Raw genomic sequence first — 21,834 nt, 5'->3', positions numbered from 1 at the left:
TGGCTGCCCCCCCCATTTGTGGAATTCTTGGAGTGTAGTGAGATAAGCTAATTTTTTAAAATGTTGCTTGAGTGTTAGCAGAGAATCAGGAAATTAACATTGAAGCTTACTGATTCACATAGATCATAAGTGGACTGTAAGTTTGCTTTCTGAGCCCTATTATTTTTTAGGAGGAACCTGTAGGTTCTTGGCAAACTTGAGCTTTAAACGGCATTTTGGAATTGAGAGAGGGATGTGGATGCCGCACTTTCTTCACACTTGGTAACTTACTTTCTTGGTGGCTCAATACCAAAATTTTCACAAGTGTCTTAAGTTGGAATTTATTTTGTTTTGTTCCATTCCTTTATCAGTAATTAAGTTTCTACATTCTAGCTTATTGTTATTATTTTTCATGCTGGGCATACATTAATGGCTTCCATAAATATTTATTAAAGGCTTGTGTGTGGGAGAGGCAGGAAGTGCTAAAGAGCAAGGATGGAGCTCATATAAACAGTGAAGTAACTCATTTGTTTGAGTCTATGTTTTGTTTTTTAAAGGTAAGGACTCGGAATTCTTTGGCCCATCCACTTGACATCTGGCAAGTTCAGAGACATCTCTGCATCTTCATTACTTTTACTCTAAACCCTATAACTTAGAATAATACTAGTAGTACATCAACTGCATCTGTGTATAATAGCATTCCACATAGCTTACAATTATCACTTCCAAATTACCTTCAAATGACCTCCCTATGCATTATTTTTGGGTTGACAAACAGCATTTTAAGTTAGGCAAGATGCAGCCTTTGGAAAATAGCTCAATATTTCCTTAAAAAGTTAGGCCTAGAATTACTGTGACCTGGCCATTTCTTTCTTGGGTATATACCCAAAAGGATTGAAAACTGGAACCCAAACAGATACTTGTACACAATGTTCCTTGCAATAATAATAGTATTATTGACAATACTGAAAAGTGGAAACAACCCAAGTATCTATTGACAGATGAATGGATAAACAACATTTGGTATACACAAAATGGAATATTATTCAGGCATAAAAAGAATGTGGTTCTGATAGAGCTGCAACTTGGATGAAACTTAGAGCAAACATGTTGTGTGAAATAAGCCCAATTCCATAGGAAAACATATAATTCCACTTACATGAAATATCTAGAATTAGTACATTCACAGAGACAGAAAGGAGATAGAGGTTGCCAAGGGTGGGGGTAAGGGGAATGGGGAGTTAATTGCTTAATGTTAAAGAGTTTCTGTTTGAGAGGGATGAAAAAGTTTTAGTAATGGAGGGTGGTGACGGTAGCACAACATTGTACAAGTAATTAATGACACTGAATTGGAACTTAAAAATTTGTTGGGAGGGAGTTCTCCAGGGCATATATGTGGGGTACATAAAAATGTTTGGATATTTTCATAGTGGTTACAGTTGGGAATGATGGCTGGGAGAGTGCTGAGTTCCTGGCCAGGGGAGCTCTGTTGCATTCCCTAATGGAACGGCAACAATACTCCGAGTGCAATGGCTAAGACCAATAAGGAAGGATGGTCTAACAATGAGACCCTGATGCTAATGACTATGCTTGTGGGCCTGTGGGTCTGAAATAAGAACTAGGCCTAGAGCTGAAGGGTGCCTAAAAGTTACCTCCTGAGAGCCTCCATGTTGCTTAAATGTGGCCAGTCTCAAAGCTAAACTCAGCATGTAAATGCATTGCCTTCCCCCAGCGTGGGACATGACTCCCGGGGATGAACCTCCCTGGCACCAAGGGATTACTACCAAGTATCAGCTGATGATGTGGCTGGAGAATGACCTTGAATAAAAGGGTCAACTCAGACCAGCAGAATGTCTCAGCCCACATGTGATATCCATAGTTAAATATGCTTTTTGACTTTGAATAGAAGGGGGAAATGGAAAGGACAAATGAGTTTATATGGCTATGAGTCTCCAAAAAAGAGCCAGGAGGTCATCAGAGGGGTCGCCCTTAACACACACCTCAGCAGAGTCCCAGAGACAGCTAAAGTAGATACAACCCCAGGTATTGGTTCTTCCGAGGGCTACAGAGACCCACAGCTTCTATGGTCATGGCAGATGGACTTCAGTGCCATGTCAGTTTGCCCTACTTTGGAGTTTGTGTTCCTGAGTGTGATGGAGTTGGACTCAGGTGTGATCTTTGTTCACAAGCCTCTCCTGTTACTTTTACCGGACCTGTGGTTGGTGCTGGGGTTTAGTGTATACTCAGGGGACCTGAATCTCTGGACTGTCCATGTGATAGCCAGGCCCTGAGCCTCAACAGACTTGCAGCTCCTACCCTCTGGTTTATTGGACTTACCCCAACCAGCTAACAGGGAAGTGAAAAAGGTCAACCACCACACCAGGGAGCCAAGAGTATGTACAACTGCAAACAGGAGAATTGCATCCATCATCCAAGTGGAATCTAAGCAACCTCTTGATACCATCCCAGGGTCCACAGAATGGAGGAATAGAGTATGGATTAGAGTGGACTTACTGATATTTTATTCTGGAACTAATGTGACTAGTAATGGAAGTAAATGTAGCATTGAGATGGAGAAAGTGGCCATGGTAGCTGCTGAGGGTGGGGAGTGGGAGGAAGAGATGTGATGTGGGGGCATTTTCAGGACCTGGAGTTGTCCTGGGTGGTACTGCAGGGACAGTTAGATTGTATGTCCTCCCACGGCCCCCTTGGTGGACTGGGGGAGAGTGTAAACTATAATGTGGACCATTGACCATGTGGTGCAGCAGTGCTCAGAGATGTATTCACCAAGTGCAATGAATGTCCCATGATGATGGAGGAGGTTGTGGTTATGAGAGGATTGGGGTGAGGGGGAAATAAATAAATAAATAATTTGTTAAAAAGGAAAGTTTTTATGTTTTTTTTTAAACATAAATATACTCCAAATAAAACATAAGTGGGGCTTGAATATGTCTTTTTGCTTGACTCATGGTCTTCCATTGTTTCTGTAGCAACTCTTTATTAAAAAAAAAAAAAAAAAAGGAAATGGAGTCCTCACTGTTAAATCCTTCAGAATTATTTTTCTTCTAAATTGTACTTCCTAATAGACTTCATTCTGATAAGAAAGACAATTTGAAAAATTCTCATTTGAGTTTGAGATCTCTAGAAAGGAAAAGTTTCCTTGTGAAGGGCCTTAGAGGCAGGTTATTTAAGAAGGATAATCTACCTGTGCTTATCAAGCAAACAGCCCGTAACTTGAACCTTGGGAATTCTTTAATGTTATAACCCAGGAGGAAAAGAAATAATCTTACCCTAAAAGTGATGTTACCAGAATACAGTTTCAATAATGAACCAGGAATGTCGTTAGGAAGTTATCATGGATTTTTTACATGAACTTAATACTCTCTCTGAATATTTACTTTTGCCTAACACTTTTCTCCTATACCAAAAGTCCTAGCAATAAAAACACAGAAGTATGGGAATTATAAGCAGATAGCAAGGGCAGATAAGTAAATATTATGGAACCTTGAAAGGGAGGAAATAAACCAAAGAAAATAATGTTATCAAAACTGAAATATTTCATTATCTCTTCCTGAAATATTTCAATAAATATTCTAAAAGTAGACTCTTATAAGACTATGAGTCCTTTGATGCCACCTCACTAATAGATATTGGGACTCTTTATTCCATATTTTTAAAATATATATAATCTCTCTTATTGTGGTGGACTTTAGGTAGCTTCTTATTATCTATATGAACATTTGAATGTGTGTGGCAGTATGAAGATATAAGAACAAAAGTAAATGATAAATATCTGAATTCCTGTCTCAGTTTCCACAGAGTTTATTTATTATTCTTATTCTCTCTCCCTGTCTTCCTGCTTGAATGGTGTCTTCTAAGGTGAGCTGCTTTAAAGCCCTTTAGAAACAGTTTCCTTTTCCTTTCTTTTCCTTATGATCTTCCTCCTGCTGCTAACTGAAAACCGTCTAGTAATGGTGAGGAGCAGTTAATACCATTTTAGATGTTTTTGCTGTTTGTAAATAGCCTGGCTGTTTGAGAAATTGTCCTTTTAGAATTTGCTTCCAATATTCCTACTCAAATTCTTTACCTAATTTATTTTATGAAACATAAACTCATGGGCGGGTGCTAAAACGTGCAACTGTCTTTAGTGTGGGCTTTGATAATGGCATGTCAGGTGACTCTCAACATATTCTAAACTCCTCCACCTCCTGGCGGTAGGAAAGCAGATGGAAATGAATTCCTAGGGAGTTCAGCAGCCTCCTGATGTGCATTCCTATCTTCCCCCTCCCTGAGAGCTGAGCTCAGATTTGAATGTATGCAAAGGACAGCATGCTATCTTAACTTACCTGGAAAGTGAACATTTTTATAAGGGTGTTCAACATAATTTTACTATTTTCATACCGTTTTGATATGAGACATTGTAAGGATAGTAAAGGATGTGGTTGTTCTGGAATGTTCCAAGCACAACAAGGTATAGTGGCTCCCTCAGTGCAGCAGCCCAAAACTAGGGCTCCCATTAACCATCTCTCCCTCTTCTAGCCCCCGTTTTCTCTCCAACTATGCTTGGTTTCACAGCGACCTGCAAAGTTGGTAGAGGAAGAAAGAAAAATAAGCTGGGGCACATTTAGAGGTAATAGATTTCTGAAACAAGAAAGGATATAAAAAATATGCTTTTTTCTTAGCGTAGGCAACTCTTAAGGTACAGATGTGTGTGCCTGGCTCTCCTGTATGTGTTCTAATTAAATGATAAATTGACTCCAGTTATAAACCCACCACTCTTCTGGAAGCTTTTTTCCTTCATTTCCCCCACCCACAGCCTGTTTGAAGGTTTCTCTCTCCAGCTAGTAATTATCCTTTGGTGTTCTGCTTATTTTTTGCTATGCCTTATAAGTGGGGCAGCATTAGCAGTGGGTAAATGAGAAGAAATAAATGGGGAAAAAAAGAACGAAAAATCTTTTGAATTTGCACACACTGGTATATTGAAGCATTTTAGCATAGGCATTATGTTCTGGAAAAATGTATTGTAGTGCTGTATATAATGTGCTGTGGATAACGATAGAAGTCTATTTTAGTGCTACGTTATTAGAGAGTGTTGAATATTGATATTGCATCAAAATTAGGATAAGTGCATCTGCCAAGTGATGAGTTGGGTATCACAAATATCACGACAACATCCTAAATCTCAAATTAAGAGGAGTGATCCCAGGAACAGTACTACCAATTTAGCTTGCAAGTTTTGTTGCCAGGCAATAAATTAAATTATGTCTGTAGAATTCATAACTCTTGTATATACCTGGCTATGTCTGTACTAAACCTGGGTGATACTGAGGCTTTAACTTTGGAATTTGGTTGGTACTAACTCTGCCTTATGGGTGAACTCTGGTATGATCTCAATGAGAGGTCTGTGCTTGACCCAACATTCTAGAATGCCTTAACTTCCCATTTCTCAGCCCACCCTCTTTCCTGCCCGTGTTATTTTGAGGGTTGAACCTGGGCTATGTTTGACAAGAATCCTCTTTGCTCCTGTTAACGGATTTCAATAAGCACATTACTGTTTGGCAGGTTGTGATCTTTGTAGTATGAGTGTTCGTGGGTAAAATCTGCATGTCCTTTGCTGTCTGATGAGTAATTTGAATATTTTATATTCACACAGCCACATGTAAAATGTGAGCAAAAGTGTGGTCATATTTAACAGCATTTAGACTGCTCTCAGATTACAAATAGTTCCTTTTAAAAACATCGAGTGAAGACAGCATAATGACAAGAACTGTGCATTGAAATAAATTATCATTTACAGAGGTATAAGGAAAAAGAAATGTCCACAGCAGGTCAGATCTAGATTACCACAATTACCTGCCACCCTCCTAAGCTTCTGGGCATGTTTCTTTTTGCTTCTACTTAGATTCTTGGTTTCCAGTTCTAGGAACTAGAATCTAGGGAGAATAGTTTCTATGCCTTAACTGAGCCTTTTCTTAATCAGTCTTCACCTCATATACATTAAATATCAAATACCTAATTTCTGGATATAAATGAGCCCACTTAAGTAATTGAAGTTCTCACTTTCTCAGAGCTTATAAAAATGGCCAAGATAAAGTGATGTGTGCAATAACTTTAATAAAAAATGAGCTATTTTATATTATTTATTTATTTTCTTTTACTAAGTCTTTGAAATCTAATATGTATTTACTTAAATCGTATGTCAGGGAGCAGATGTAGCTTAAGTGGTTGAGTACCTGCTTCCCATGTACGAGGTACTGGGTTGGATCCCCAGTATCTCCTAAAAACAAAACAAACAAAAAAACCCAACTCTCATTGGGGAGCATATGTAGCTCAGTGGTTGAGCACCAGCTTCCCATGTATGAGGGTGCTGGGTTCAATCCCCCATACCTCCTAAAAAAAGATACATAAAACCCCACATAACAATTGGGGCACTATATCTTCTTTGGAAAGATTTGATATTTGGAGTTTGTCCAAAACTATATATGCTTACCTAAGTTTTTCCAAACATAGTATAAAAAGTTTTCAATAGTGGGATTACATAAATTGTGATTAAATGGATTGAAAAGTTTCAGCTCCTCATTGGCACTAGCCACATTTCAAGTGCTCTGAAACTACGTGTGGCTAGTACATACCGTATTGGACAATATCTTGAGGACTGTGTAAGGGAGTAGAATTTTGACAAATGCAGGAACAGGAGGGAGCACAGGGCAGGAATAGGTAAGACCTGTAGGCTAACAATAGAAGAGACAGAAAAACAGACTCTACTGATAAGCCACCGAACACAAGTTGTTGAGCAAAAAAATAAGAAAGGAAGGCACTGGGGGTAAATTAAACAGTGTGTTAAAGATTTGCAGTCTCTGGACTGACAATATGATAGCCACGCCCTGAACCTCAACAGACTTCAACTCCTACACTCTGATTTATTGGACTTACCCCACTCAGCTAACATGGAGTTGAAGAATGTCAACCACCACACCATGGAGCCAAGAGTGCCTACAACTGAAAGCAGGAGGATTGCATCCAGTATCCATGTGGAATTAAGCCCCCTCTTGACATAGATGTGCAATGGACACAACCAATCCAATGTCCACAGAGAAAATGTGGCATTGGTGTGGGAAAAGTGGTCATGGGGGGTGCGGGGAATGGGAGGAAGAGATGAGATGGGGAGGCATTTTCGGAACTTGGAGTTGTCCTGGGTGGTGCTTCACGGACAATTACGGGACATTGTAGATCCCCCCAGGGCCCACTGGATGGAACGTGGGAGAGTATGGGCTATGATGTGGACCATTGACCATGAGGTGCAGCAATGCCCAGAGATGTACTTACCAAATGCAATGGATGTGTCATGATGATGGGAGAGAGTGTTGCTGTGGGGGGAGTGGGGGGTGGGGGCGGTGGGGTTGAATGGGACTTCATATTTTTTTTAAAAAATGAATTAAAAAAAATATTAAAAAAAGAAAAAAAGATTTGCAAGCTCTGTGGGGGTAGGAATCCAGGTTCTGGAGTGGGAAGTTACCCAAGGTAGGAGGGTTTCACACCAGATTTTATTTGAGCACAGGGTTCCACTCCTTAAAAAAAATTTAGAAAACTAACTTCCCACGAAATTAAAAATTTCTTTGAAACCCTGAGAGCAATGGTTTATCCATCTCTGTGATGAGTCACTCACCATCATGGTATTCCTTTTTTGCAATCAAAAAACCTTTCTCCATCTCCATTTTTCATATTTATAGGGATTACCTTGTGATTTTTCCATCAGATAATATCTTTTCTTTTTTTAAGATTTTATTTATTTATTTATTTATTTCTCTCCTTCCCCCCTCTCCCCCCAGGGTGTCTGCTCTCTGTGTCCATTCGCTGTGTGTTCTTCTGTGACTGCTTCTGTCCTTATCAGTGGTACCAGGAATCTGTGTTTCTTTCTGTTGCATCATCTTGTTGTGTCAGCTTTCCATTTGTGCAGTGCTGTTCTTGGGCAAGCTGCACTTTCTTTCGCGCTGGGCGGCTCTCCTTATGGGGTGCACTCCTTGTGCGTGGGGCTCCCCTACACGGAGGACACTTCATGCGTGCATCAGCACTGTGCCTGGGCCAGCTCCACATGGGTCAAGGAGGCCCAGGGTTTGAACCGTGGACCTACCATGTGGTAGGCGGATGCCCTAACCACTGGGCCAAGTCCGCTTCCCCAGATGATATCTTTTTTTTTTTTTTTTTAATTTCTCTCCCCTTCTCACCCCCCCCCCCCGCAGTTGTCTGTTCTCTGTGTCTATTTGCTGCGTCTTCTTCTGTTGTTGTCAGTGGCATGGCTATCTGTGTTTCGTTTTGTTGCGTCATCTTGTGTCAGCTCTCCGTGTGTGCGGCGCCATTCCTGGGCAGGCTGCACTTTCTTTCGCGCTGGGTGGCTCTCCTTATGGGGCGCACTCCTTGCACATGGGGCTCCCCTATGCGGGGGACACCCCTGCGTGGCTGGGCACTCCTTGCGTGCATCAGTGCTGCGGGTGGGCCAGCTCCACACTGGTCAAGGAGGCCTGGGGTTTGAACCGCAGACCTCCCATGTGGTAGATGGATGTCCTAACCACTGGGCCAAGTTCACGTCCCCAGATGATATCTTTAACTCTCACTTTTTCGTATTAACTAGTCCTGTTTTCTTTAAATTCCCCTGCTGAAATTTTGTTTCTAGAACACTTCCCTTCCAGAGACTGTGCATAAAGCTTAGTCCTTCCTTCCTTCCTTCCTTCTCTTCCTATCATTTCCTTCCTTTCTTCACCTTTTCTTAGTAACTTCACCTCACTTTTAAAATTTTAAAACATTGGAACTTTTTTTTTCATGAACGACTTCATTCATCTATGCTTTTCTCAGACCACTTGAAAGAATTATTTGAAGCAAAAAGCAGGACTTCACTTATACTTATAAAATTCAATTTGGGGAAGTTTCTACCTTCTGAAATAACTGTGAGCCCTGATTCTAACACTTAGCATTTTATTCCTATCAAATACTTGCCTATATTAGAGTCTCTTAACCACAGTAATGCTGTGAAACCACAAACTGCCCCAAAACTCAGTGGCTCAAAATAACAACCATTTATTCTAGCTCACAAGTCTGCAGCCAGCTGAACTTGCCTGAGCTTGCCTGAATTTGATAGAAAACAGTAAAACTTGAGAAATTAAACATATAAGAATATTTCTTGTGTCTAAATGAAAGCGAGAAATAGAATTTGATTTTTTCTGTGTTGCTGTAGGTGCTGAATGCTAATCCTGTGCTAGATGTGAGAACCAGTGGAGCTCCCATGGGAAAATTGTTCATTTGTTACCATAAGATTTCTTTATAGTATATACTGTTTAAACTAGTTTCTCCAAGGAGCACATGTTTCCAGGTCCTCTGGAATTTTAGCAGCTGTACATGAAGCTGAATGAGATTTTAGCAAAGCACTGGCATTTCAGATTTTCTCTGATCTCTGTGATTAAGCCATATATATATGTATATGTGTGTTTGTATATGTGAGTGTGTATACTTATTACTACTGCCACTACATACTAGACATGTGTGTATGTGCCCACAGTTGAAAAGTAAAGGAAGAAAACATTTAATGAACCTGCATTGAGAATTGAAGTGCTTATATTTTGGGGCCCCTGGTTTGCAAATTCAGTTGGGTCCTTTTGATTTGTGGAAACTAATTTTGGAGAATTTGGGGAAGGTATTTCAGAAAAATTTGCTAAAGAGAATGCTACCAAAGGTTACTAGATGTTAACATCTAGTCATTAGAAAAAATTTTTTGTATTAAAGAAGTTGTGAGTTTATGGAATAATCATGCATAAAATACAGAATTTCCATATGGTACCTTGTTAACATCTTGCATTGGTGTGGTACATTTATTACAATTGATGAAAGCACGTTTTAATAATTGTACTGTTAATTTAGTCCACAGTTTAACTACGGGCTTCTGTTTCTGTTTGCTGTTCCATGGATTTTTAAAAAAAAATTTTTATTCTAGTAACATATACACAACCTAAAATTTCCCCCTTTTTGAACACCTGCAATATATAATTCAGTTCTGTTAACAAAGTTCACAATGTTGTGCTCTCATCACCACTATCGACTACCAAAACTTTCCCATGGTCCAAAACAGAAACTCTGTATATGTTAAACCTTAACTCTTCATTCCCACCCAGTTCCCTGGTAATTTATATTCTAGATTCTGACTCTGAGTTTGCTTGTTCTAATTATTTCATATCAGTTGAGATCATACAATACTTTGTCCTTTTATGTCTGTCTGACTTCATTCAACATGATGTCTTCAAGGTTCATGCATGTTGGCTCATGTAACAGAACTTCATCCCTTTTTACAGCTGAATATTCCAGTATGTGTATATTTGCCGCAGTTTGTTTATCCATTCATCAGTTGTTGGACACTTGGGTTGCTTCCGTCTTTTGGCAGTTGTGAATAATGCTGCTATGAACATTGGTGTGCAAATATCTGTTCGAGTCCCTGCTTTCCAGTCTTTTGGGTATATACCTAGTAGAGGGATTGCTGGGTCATATGGTAATTCTATTTTTAGCTTTCTGAGGAAATTCAGAAACTGTGTTCCACAGCAGCTGCACCATTTTATATTCCCACCAGCAATGGGTTAGGGTTCTCATTTCTCCATTACATTTACCTGTGGCAAATCATTTTGAGGCTGAAAGTCGAGCTCTTAAATATTAATGCAGCAAAAAGTGGCTGTGATGCAGGTGGTCAACTCTACACATGGGTAAAGTGAAGCTGCCTACAGTTTCAGTAATCACATTTCATTTTCTTCTATGCTTTGATTAGCTTCTCCATTTATTTCTCACCACAAATACATGCACACATTCACAGGGGCAAAAGCCTTGCAAAATTGCAATTTTCCACTTTAATTTGAGAGTCAGCCTGGTCATCCCAGCAAAACCCTTGACTGAGAAGTTTCATCTCCCATCTCCCACTACTGCCTCTTCATAACTGTGTGGCCTTGGACAGATGTCTTACTGCAGCCTTTACCTTCTCCCTAGAGTTGAGATCGATGATTTTGCAGATTGTTCCAGTTCTAGGATTCTCCCCTATTTGAGATAAAATGGGCAATTGCAGATGCTCTAGTTCTGCTTAAGATATTTTTAGCAATTAGAGGTAAAGCTGAGTCTTTTCCAGTGAAGAATGAAAACTTATTTATGTTAAGGGCTAAGGGATGCTCTTAATTACCATTTGGAAGGGATCTAAAAAGTTTGCTGTCAATGCCCTAGATTGTGATTCTAGAGAATAGATACTTATATTGAAAATGGAAAATTTAAATATTTTTAAACTAAATGTAAGGACATATTTATGGAGTATAATTGAATTATGTGCAGGTTCAGGGAAAACTGGAATTTTATGAGGAAACCGTGGATGTGGTAGAAATAGGATCACTGTCCGATGTTTTTTAAAAAGATGCTATAGAAACATCCAATACTGAGAAAATTGCGAACTGGTCAAAGGACCAAATACCCCACCAAATGAGACCCAACTATTCAAACAGTGTAAAGTCCATTTACTTGTGAAACCAGATGGTTTTCATTAGCCACGAACGTTAAAATTACATAAAATCCACGGATATACTAAGCTATGGCTCTTTGCCAGCTCCTTGCCAAGCAGGACTTTTTAGAGACTGAAACAGAAGTTGCCTTGTGTGCCTTTCCCCTGCAGCTGAGGAATGCAGTTGGGACTCTGTGGAGGAATGTTGCCAAACCTGCTCTAAAAGGAATTTTGATCTCCTTGATGATAATAAAGAAAAACTTTTGGGGGAAAGTGAACACCTGATTGAAAAGACAGCAGGAAGCCTTGTTCCAGAAGCTTGGGTTTTATTCTTAATTGTAAACTGTGTTGATTCTAGGTGCCTGGTTTCCAAGTTCACCTCTGCTGGTAGGTCCAGATTAGATATAGGTGTTTACATCCATTTATATTAACTTCCCTGTAAGCTCCGTTAAAAACAGCCTAGCTAAATTGCTCTGGAAAGTCCATTTTGTCTTCAGTGCTCTATACTGTGACAATAAAGAAATAGGTTTCTGATAGCAAAGGATTATTTTTTATTAAAGTCTTGTAGCATTTTGAAATGTAATATTTATGTCTCTGTAGTTGAGAGCATTCTGTAAATAGGCTCTTGTTTTTGAGGCAATGTGAGGACACTCCATTGTTTTAGCTCGATTATCTTGTTCCTCATCACTGAACACAGTTTTCCCATGGGAAAGTATCACCAGTATTAGGATATCATTGGAAAGTTATTCAATTTATGAGAATTGCCTTCATATATAGTCTCTCTGAAAGGCATATACCATGAATAGTCAGTTTATATGACTGTTCTCATCTCTTATGTCTTTCTCTTACATGTCTTAGATTTTCATAAAGCAACCTAAAAGTTACCTTAAAAAATGTTGTGATGACACCAAAAATAAAACGAAGTGGTTGCTTAAATGGTTCTATTTCCCATTTACTAAAGTATTTATGCTTCTATTCTAAAAGCCAGGAATAATCATCTTCAGGATGAACTTGAAAGAGAAAGTGTTTCTACTGGCAGCAAGGAACTTAGTATAGGGCCAAAGACTTTAATTTCAAGAGTGTCCATGTGAACAAGTCTTGAATAGGATGTTGCTTTTGATTTATTAATCTGTTTCTTTGAGTCTTCATTCAAATAAATGGATTTAAGTAAATCTGCTGGACCCTTGGATGACTGTATTATCTCATAAGGGGCCACTTTGGTGATAATGGTTTCCTTCTAACTGAATTTCAGAGGCTGGCTTGCTTCTAACAACCAGACTTTGTTTCTTAAAATGGGTTATTTGATGCAGGTGAGGTTTCTGTGGGTGATTTAGTTTTGTTTTAATTAATCGAACCAAGGATATGTTAGTTAAAGCAAGAAATTCTTTGCCAGGTGAGCTTCAGTTAAGACTGGAAAAGATTCTGGTTCAGTTTGTATCTTTACTTGCTCTGAACATCATGTCCACACCCGGTGTCAGTTTCGGAAAATAGTTTTACCTGAGATACATGTTTCTTTGATTTAAGTATTTATTTGTGGAAGGCCTCTTGTACTATTGAATATATCAGATATTTATAGGCAGATATATCCTGCTTTAAGGATTTGCCCTAATTATTGAGGAATTACACCTAAACCATTAAACTATTTTACTTTAAGAAAATAGGTAATACTAATGTTGATGTATCTCTCTACACTTATCTCCAAAAATAATATATTTTTTAAAAGACTAATTTACTTATTTTCCTCCTTTCCCCTCCTTCCGCCCTGCTGTTTTTTGCTGTCTGTGTTGTCTTCTCTTCTCATTTTCTCTGTTCTAGGATTCACCGGAATTTGATTCTGGAGACTCCTGATGTGGGGAGAGATTCCCTGTCAATTGCACCACCTCAGTTTCTGGTCTCTGCTATGCTTCACCTTGACTGTCCCCTTGTCTCTCTTTTGTTGCGTCATCATCTTGCTGCATGACTCACTTGTGCAGGCACTCACGTTCACCGTGTGGGCACTCGCGCGGGCGTTGGTTCACCACGCCAGCACTGGCTTGCCACGCAGACATTCTTTCTCTTCTTTTTCGCCAGAGGCCCCATGGGTCGATCTCAGGTTCTCCCATATGGTAGGGGGAAGCTCTATCACTTGAGCCACATCTGCTTTCCTCTCCAAACATAATATTAAAGCCTGGTGGAAAACTGAAAAGGAATGGAAGCATACATTTTTCAGTCTTAATTCTTATTGTTAAAATGAAGAGATCATGAGACATTTAAAGATGTTTTCCTATAATATGATAGTACCTAGAATCAGTTTATTTGAACAGAGGTGAAAAAGATTACCACCATTTGTTAGTCAGCATACACACATGTGCAAGAAGATGGCATTAAAATAACTGGAAAGTCAAGGAGAGGGAAGGGAGACTAAGTAAAGAATGGAAGAAATAAAAGGAATTTAGTCAAAGTAGGAAAAAAAGGAAGAAACATTTATGTGATCTCTTTGTCCGATAGATTGCCCAACTGTTGTGGTTTGGCAAGAACTTTCCCAATTTCAGCTCTGAAAGTTTCACATCTTGGGAAACCTGCCAGTTGTGGGAAAACTGGGACAGCTGGTCACCGTTTTGTCAGGGCTGGACCTTTGCCTCATTTACTGTTTTTCCAAAACTTCAAGCAGGGCCTAATGTGTGTTGTATATTTTAAAGCTATTGAATGAATCAAGAAATATTAGCTGCTGCCGTTTATTACTATTGTTGTTGTTATATCCAGGTTGCCCCTCTGCAGCTAGGGATTGAAAGACTAAGAATAGATGTCACCACCAAGGATTGGGAAGTAAAAGACAACCAGTGATCAAACTTTTAAGAATGCCTTGTGGGAGCAGATGTGGCTTAAGTTCACTTACAATTTCTTCTTTGACCCGTTAATTATTTAGGAGTGTGTTGTTTATCCTCCACACATTCGTGATTTTTCCACTTTCCAATCTAGTATTGATTTCCAGTTTCATTCCATTTTTGATCTGAGAAGGTGCTTTGTATAATTTCAGTCTTTTTGTATTTATTGAAACCTGCCTTGTGACCTAACGTGTCTATCCTGGGGAAAGATCCATGCACACTTGAGAAAAATGTATAACTCGCTGAGTTTGGGTGCAATATTCTATATATCTCTGTTAGGTCTAGCTCTTTTATCATGTTTTTCAATTTCTCTGTTTCTTTGTTAATCTTCTGAGATCAACAAAGATTAGTTGTTCATCTAATGATGTGAGTCGTGTGTTGAAATCTCAACTATTATTGTAGAGATGTCTACATATAACCTTTTTGCATTAAAGTTTGTTTTGATCAACATTAGTATAGCTACCCTTGCTCTTTTTAGATTATTGTTTGCATACTGTTTGCATGAAGGTTTTTCTAACCTTTCGCTTTTGGTCGGTTTGTATCCCTGGGTCTAAGGTGAGTCAGTCTGTTGTAGGCAGCATATGGATGGCTCAGGTTTTTTTGATGTATTCTGTCAGCCTATATCTTTGATTGGGGAGTTTAATCCATTCACATTCAGTGATATTATGCAAATGTATTATTTTCTTCTACCATTTTATTCTTTAGTTTTCCTGTCTGTCATACCACTGTCTTCTTGTCTCCATGGCTTCTGATGAGAAATCTGCACTAAGTCTTGTGAGGCATCCCTTGCAGATGATGGTTTGCTTCTCCCTTGCTGCTTGTTTCTCTTTATCTTTGACATTTGACATTCTGAGTAGTATGTATCTTGGAGTAGGTCTAATCACATTTATTCTGATTGCTGTATGATATACTTCTTAGACATGTAAGTTCATTACTTTCATGAGAGTTGGGAAAAATTTAGCCATTATTCCCTCAAATACTCTTTCTTTCTCTTTTCCCTTCTCTTCTCCTTCTGGACTCCCATTACATGTATGTTATTTCACTTTGCATCATCATTCATCTTCCTGAGCCCCTGCTTAATTTTTTCCATTCTTTTCTCTCTTCAATTTCACCTGTTCTGTCTTCTGTATCACTTAGTCTTTCTCCTGTCCTTTCGTGTTTGCCCCTAATGTGTGTTGTTTTTTTAAATCTCATCTATTATATCTTTCATTTGCATGAGCTCTGTTACTTTTCTATTCAGGTTTTCAAATTCTTTGTGTTCCCTCAGTGTCTTCTTGATGTCCTTTATCTCTTTAAGCATATTGTCTTTCAGTTCATTAATTTCGTTTTGGAAACTTGTGGGAATCTTACTGATTAGTTGTCTCAAAACCTGTGTCTCTTCTGGGGCTTTGATATATTTCTTTTCTTGAGCCTCTTTTTTCCCATTTTCTTAATATGGCTTCTAATTTTTTGCTGATGTCTAGGTATCTGATTAGGATGGTGAGTTTACTCAGGTGCTCGATTTCTTTCTCTTTCATTGGGATTTAGTGGTGGAAGCCTGTGTGTTATTGCTTTTCAATTCTTGTTTCAGCCTGTTTTTTATGATTGTCCCTGTTAGTTGCTCAAATCTGGGCCCTGGACCCAGTAATGGGTTGTAGACCCACTTCCAGTGGCCTTAATTAGGGAGGCTGTAATGGCTGGACAAAGCTTTCTTATTAATTTTTTTTTTTTAATTTTAGAGATTAGAGACTATTCTTTTTTATTTTTATTTTTATTTTTTATTTATTTCTCTCCCCTTCCCTGCCCTCCCCCTCCCCCCCAGTTGTCTTGCTCTGTGTCCATTTGCTGTGTTCTTCTGTGTCCGCTTATACTCTTGTCAGCGGCACGGGGAATCCATGTCTCTTTTTGTTACGTCATCTTGCTGCTTCAGCTCTCCATGTGTGCAGCACCACTCCTGGGCAGGCTGTACTTTTTTGCACTGGGTGGCTGTCCTTACATGGCACACTCCTTGTGCATGGGGCTCCCCTGTGCAGGGGATACCCCTGTGTGGCATGGCACTCCTTGGTGCATATCAGCACTGTGCATGAGCCAGCTCATCACACAGGTCAGGAGGCCCTGGGTTTGAACCTTGGACCTCCTATGTGGTAGGTGGATGCTCTGTCCATTGAGTCAAATCTGCTTCCCACTAATTTACTTTTAATTTCCTCATGTGCACTACTTTGGTCTGCCAGGAGATGGCGCACCTTGGACAGCCCTCTCATTTCAAAGCCTGGTGGGAATGTGTTCCTTCAAAGGGACAGGATCAGTGTGACAGAGATATTGACTGGAGGCCAAGAGTCTCGTAATTCTAACTTTCTCAGAGACAGTTCTCCAACCTTTGCTGCCAGCTCCCTCCCTTTTCCTGGGTGGGAAATGATTCCACTTCCCTTTGCATCCTCAACAACCAGTCCCAGTCAATAGTGAGGGATGTGAGGGTTGGATCTCTTTAGTCCCTTTTTTTGGCTCACAAGGGAAACAATAGTGCCATCCCTCTGGCCTGGAAGGGCTCTTGGGACACAACAGCAGAGCAAACTTGTGGGTCAAATCTGAGTCAGCCTTAGGCTGCATTCCTCTCTTCCCCATTTCCTAGGGAGGTAGATCCCTGGGGTCCCCTTTGTCTGTAATGTTGGTCCAGAGGTCTGAGAATTCAGTAGTGTCTATAGGGTGGGAGAGGATGCCAGCAGTTGGAGCTGCAGCTTTTAACTTACAGTTTGCCATTGTGAATTCTTTTCCTTGGCCCCTCTCTCTCCTGGGCAATGTCCAGCTTGCCCTGGTATCCTAATCCCTAGAATATTTTTTCCCTGTCATTTAGTTATTTTTCTGGGAGAGAAGAGAGTCCGATGTCTTTCTAGTCTGCCATCTTCCCCCAATTTTTTTTTTTAAGATTTATTTATTCATTTATTCCCCCCCCCCCCCCCGCCTTTTGGCTTGATTTTTTGCTGTCTGTTCTCTGTGTCCATTCGCTGCATGTTTTTTCTGTGTCTGCTTGTCTCCCTTTGTTGCATCATCTTGCTGCATCAGCTCTCTGCAGCGTGCGAGCGAGCGTGCTTTCACAAGAGACCCCAGGACTCAAACCCAGGGCCTCCCATGTGGTAGATGGGAGCCCAACTGATTGAGCCACAGCTGCTTCCCTTCCCCAAGGTTTTGTACTGGCTCATGGTCTTTGAGGTTGCCATCAGTTTTTCAGCCACATGTTATAACATGGCAGCTGGTCATTGGAGGCCATTTTGGTATTGGCTGCTAAAAGGAGAGAAATTGTTGATGTAAGTTCACTGAGGGGAGGAAATGGACTCCAGGGCATTGTATTGACAAGGAGATAGAGTGCTTTCCTTAGAAACTGTATGGAACTGATGATAGAGAAACAGGTATGGAGAAATTTGGTTGTAAAGGGGAGAGAATTGTGGGAGCCCCTGGTAAATGAATTTAGACTTTACCACCCATGGTAGAGGATTATTAGTTTATCTCTTCAGTTGGGAATACTGTTCTAAGATTCTGGTAAGATTGAAAATGTTTGAGACAGGCACAGGGAATGAGTTTGAAGACTGAGCACAATAAAGGTGGCTTGGAGTAAATACTGTGGGTAATATAATTTTGAAGCTATTACTGAAGTGTATGTTCCCTGAGGGCAAGGCTGCAATTTATTTTTATTTATTTATTTATTTGTTTGTTTGTTTGTTTATTTATTTATAAGTATATATAATATCTATTAGAAGTATATTTTTATACACTTTATGTATTTATTTCCATAGCACCTAATACAGGACCTTATGCACAGGTGTCTATTTGTCTTTCTTTAACTTTCGTCCAAAGTTAGTATCTGTACTAGTTCTTTCAGTAAAATTGTGGCAAAATTTGAATTCTGATTTTTAAGATCACGGCATTGAATTTCCTCAGGAAATTTTTTTCCCCCACAGGAAATTGTGAGCTTTAAATTTCTACAGAGTTCTGTTCAGGCTGCCTCTTCACATCCTATGAGGAGCTGAGCTCTGTATATCTGGTGTGGAAATTATGGAGGCAGCAAGAACCTGGATGAAGGAGCAAAGAGGAGAACCCAGTATTCCTGAAGATATTCTGACATTCTGGCCACAGCTGCTGTTTTAAGTGAATTACCTAAACATCTGGCAGTGTAGGGGAAGAATGGAGTTAAATTTACCTTACATATTAGAACTATAAATGTAAAAAAGTTTCTGGAAACATCGTTTTAGAGGTTTTGCAAGCAGCTTGTGCAGTGACTGTAACAGGCCTCTTTGACTGAAATCTCTCACAGCAAGTTTAGTGTTTCTTTCCTCCTGTGAATAATTTGCAGGAATGATACAAATTTTTAGCTCTTGCCTGCCTGTGTGCCTTCTGTTGGAAGTTAATTCTTCTCGGCATGGGCATACACATTTCCTCAGCAGCTCAATTTAACAAGGGAGCAATTGTTAATGCTTAATATGTCTTTAGATTCCTGTTTCAAGTAATAATTTTACTCCTGTAGATTTTTCTTTTAATCTCTTGTGATTTTTGTTTGTTTGTTTTTTGAGACTTCAGCTCATTAAGTGTGGTAGTACAGATATTTCAGAATGTCCGATCTTGCTTTTTAAATATTTATATACAGGGTAAATGTCTATACATAGAAGGTTTTGAAAATACGGGAAGAAACCTTTGTAACATTATTTTCATGAAGTGGTCTGTTGCAAGCAGTGCTAATAGCCAAGCTTAATGAGAGCTTACTATGGGCAAGGCACAATGTCAGGCTCCAAATGAGATACTGAGGACTCCTTGTAGTGTGGTTGCAGAGATGGACAAGGATAGAGGCACTCCTGATATATACTTAGGAGCTGAAAGAGTGGTGAGCAGAGACACCCAACATAGTGAGTCACCTTTGTGGGTGGTAAATTCTACAGTGTTGTTGTCGTCATATGCGTCTAATACCATGCTCCCTGTGCTGGCAGGAGGCACGCAGCCTGGGCTTGCCAGCAGGCAGGCACTGACATTGTGCTTTGTGTGAGTCAGTCCGAGGTTATTATGAGAATGTGGTTTCCTCCAAAGTGTTTATATTTATTTCAGAAAACTTGTCTTGTTTTTAATTGTCAGAACCTTTCAGCAGGTACCGCAGAATCCACTAAGGGGGAAAAATATTAATTCTTCAACGATTAAATTCCTCTCAATATATTGCTAATTTCTTCTAATGTTTCACTGTTAAAAAAAAAAGCAATGTATTAGAGGAGGCTGGAGATGAATGTAATGTACGTAATAAGGGATCCAAAGGAATGCTGAATGCAGGGCCGATTCATAATTGAGAATTTGCTAGGAGAACTATTTTTGATATTGTTGCCTGATTCCTTTTTCCTTTTTACATCTTTCCCCAACCTCTGCCCCAGAGCCACGGATTCCATAACTAACTGAAACTTATGTTTTTAGGTGCCCACCGATGGAAATGCCGGGCTACTGGCTGAACCCCAGATCGCCATGTTCTGCGGGAAACTGAACATGCACATGAATGTGCAGAATGGGAAGTGGGAGTCGGATCCATCTGGGACCAAAACCTGCATTGGCACCAAGGAGGGGATCCTACAGTATTGCCAAGAAGTAAGTCCCCTCTGGCGGCCAAGAGTTGATGTTGGATCACATGCATTTTTTTTTTAACTTTTTAAATTTGTTATAGTTTATTTCTTACAGTGAAAATTGGTTCCTAATGATTGGCTATACCATTTATTTATTGATTTACTGCACAATACACAAAATGTTTTTTAAAACCATATTATCTTGGTGCTTTGTTTTTATCTTCAGGATATTTATCACTAAGGCTGGTCAGTCAAGGTATTATGCTTAAAAAGTTGCAAAAATTAACCACTTCTATTTATGTTACCAATTTGATAGGTTTTGGTTCATTTATTTTGGATTGTATTCAATTTTAGGTCCCCCTCTTACTAATTTACTTTTTGAAGCTTACATCTTTAAAACATTGGAACTGTAAAGTCTCATTAGCTACACCTACCTTTATTGATAAGCATAGTCATCGTGCCTGATTTATTCCTCTTGCAAAAGAGAATATATATTTTCCCTCCATTTTCTGAAGCAAAAAGGTAGCTCACCATAAGCCCTGTTCTGCACTTTGCTTTTGTTGCCTCACTTTGTATCTTGAAACTCATGTCCTCTATTCTTGTCTGTCTTCATTCTTTTTATAGTTCTCTCTAGCCTGTTTGCTGTTGTTGTACAGCATGGTCCTTTCTTATTAATTCTGTTTAAATAATGAGTCCCAGGCATTTTTATTCCACACATCCTAGACATTTATCTGTTCTAGGGCATGTGGCTCTAGCTGACACAGCAAGATGATGCAACAAAAAGAAACACAGATTCCTGTGCCGCTGACAACAACAGAAGCGGACTAAGAAGAACACGCAGCAAATAGACACAGAGAACAGACAACTGGGGCGGAAGGCGGGAAGGGGAGAGAAATAAATAAAATAAATAAATCTTTTTTTAAAAAAAGAACAATAAAGGAATCATTCGTTTGCTTTTTGGCAAAGCAAAGTTCATTATCTTTAGTATGAACAACAGATAGCCTGGCAGCATTTTCAATGTTGTAATCCTTTATGTACTAGGAAACTGCCTTCTTGGAGGAACTCTAAAAAAGGACAGTATCCAAATTTTATCTGTGATTTGAGGAGCAAAAAAAGCATGTACATTTAAAATTGTTTTTTTTTCTTAAAGGAGTATGAGGCATGATGTGGAAAGGTAATTCTGAAAATTTAAGTGGAAATAACTAGTATTTCAGTCCTTTATTTATACTTCTTGTTTTAAAACATCCTGCCTGCCTATTTATTAAATAGCATTGGTTAATAATAATTCATATCTACAGTAGCTCTAGGAAAGTAACTAACTCTTCTTGGCTCTTTCTCCTTCTTCCTGCAGTTCTGACATAATCCGCTCTTTTTTTATTAGCCACAGAGGCCCTGGGAGATAATGCATACAGGCCAAAGTCTTAAAAATAGGTTAGACAAACATTAGGCTGGAGATGAGAGAGAGGGTGGGAACATCAGGTCCTAAGAGCCATTTTAATGAATTCGTCCCTTAAACTGTGACAACAGGACATGACATCCTTAAGGTATTTATTTGTTTGTTTAGATTTAAAGAATGGGAGTGACTGTAGCTTTGCATATCAAAGAGAAACCTTCCCTTCACTTTGGTTTTACGTCCTCATACCAAACCTAAGCCTGCCCTAGCCTGCTGGGACTCTGTACCTGTGCTGCCCAGTATGGTAGTCACTAGCCATGTGGGACTATTGAACACTTGTAATGTGGCTAGTCTAAACTGATATTGCTGTGCGTGTAAGATACCATATTTTGAAGACTTAGCATAAAAAAATTTTGTCAAGTTCATAATTAAATTGATTTCATGTTGAAATAATTTTTTTGATATATTGGGTTAAATAAGTTTCTATAAAAATTAATTTTGCCTGTTGTTTTCACTTTGTAA

General features: G+C 39.3%; 1 protein-coding gene across 16 annotated transcripts in view; it reads left to right on the top strand.

Annotated features, from left to right (window-relative positions):
- APP (amyloid beta precursor protein) overlaps window positions 1-21,834 on the top strand; it is a 254,693-nt gene that overhangs the window by 46,251 nt on the left and 186,608 nt on the right. For all 16 annotated transcript variants that reach the window (XM_058296133.2, XM_058296135.2, XM_058296132.2 and 13 more), the window contains exon 2: window positions 19,777-19,944. In XM_058296133.2, the coding sequence (XP_058152116.1) occupies window positions 19,777-19,944 (168 nt within the window). The remainder of the gene's footprint in view (window positions 1-19,776; window positions 19,945-21,834) is intronic.

The sequence above is a fragment of the Dasypus novemcinctus genome, chromosome 4 (assembly GCF_030445035.2).
Source record: "Dasypus novemcinctus isolate mDasNov1 chromosome 4, mDasNov1.1.hap2, whole genome shotgun sequence".
Classification (NCBI taxonomy): Eukaryota; Metazoa; Chordata; class Mammalia; order Cingulata; family Dasypodidae; genus Dasypus; species Dasypus novemcinctus.
The sequence above is the reverse complement of the archived record's forward strand: the minus strand, read 5'-3'. Positions and strand labels throughout refer to the sequence as shown.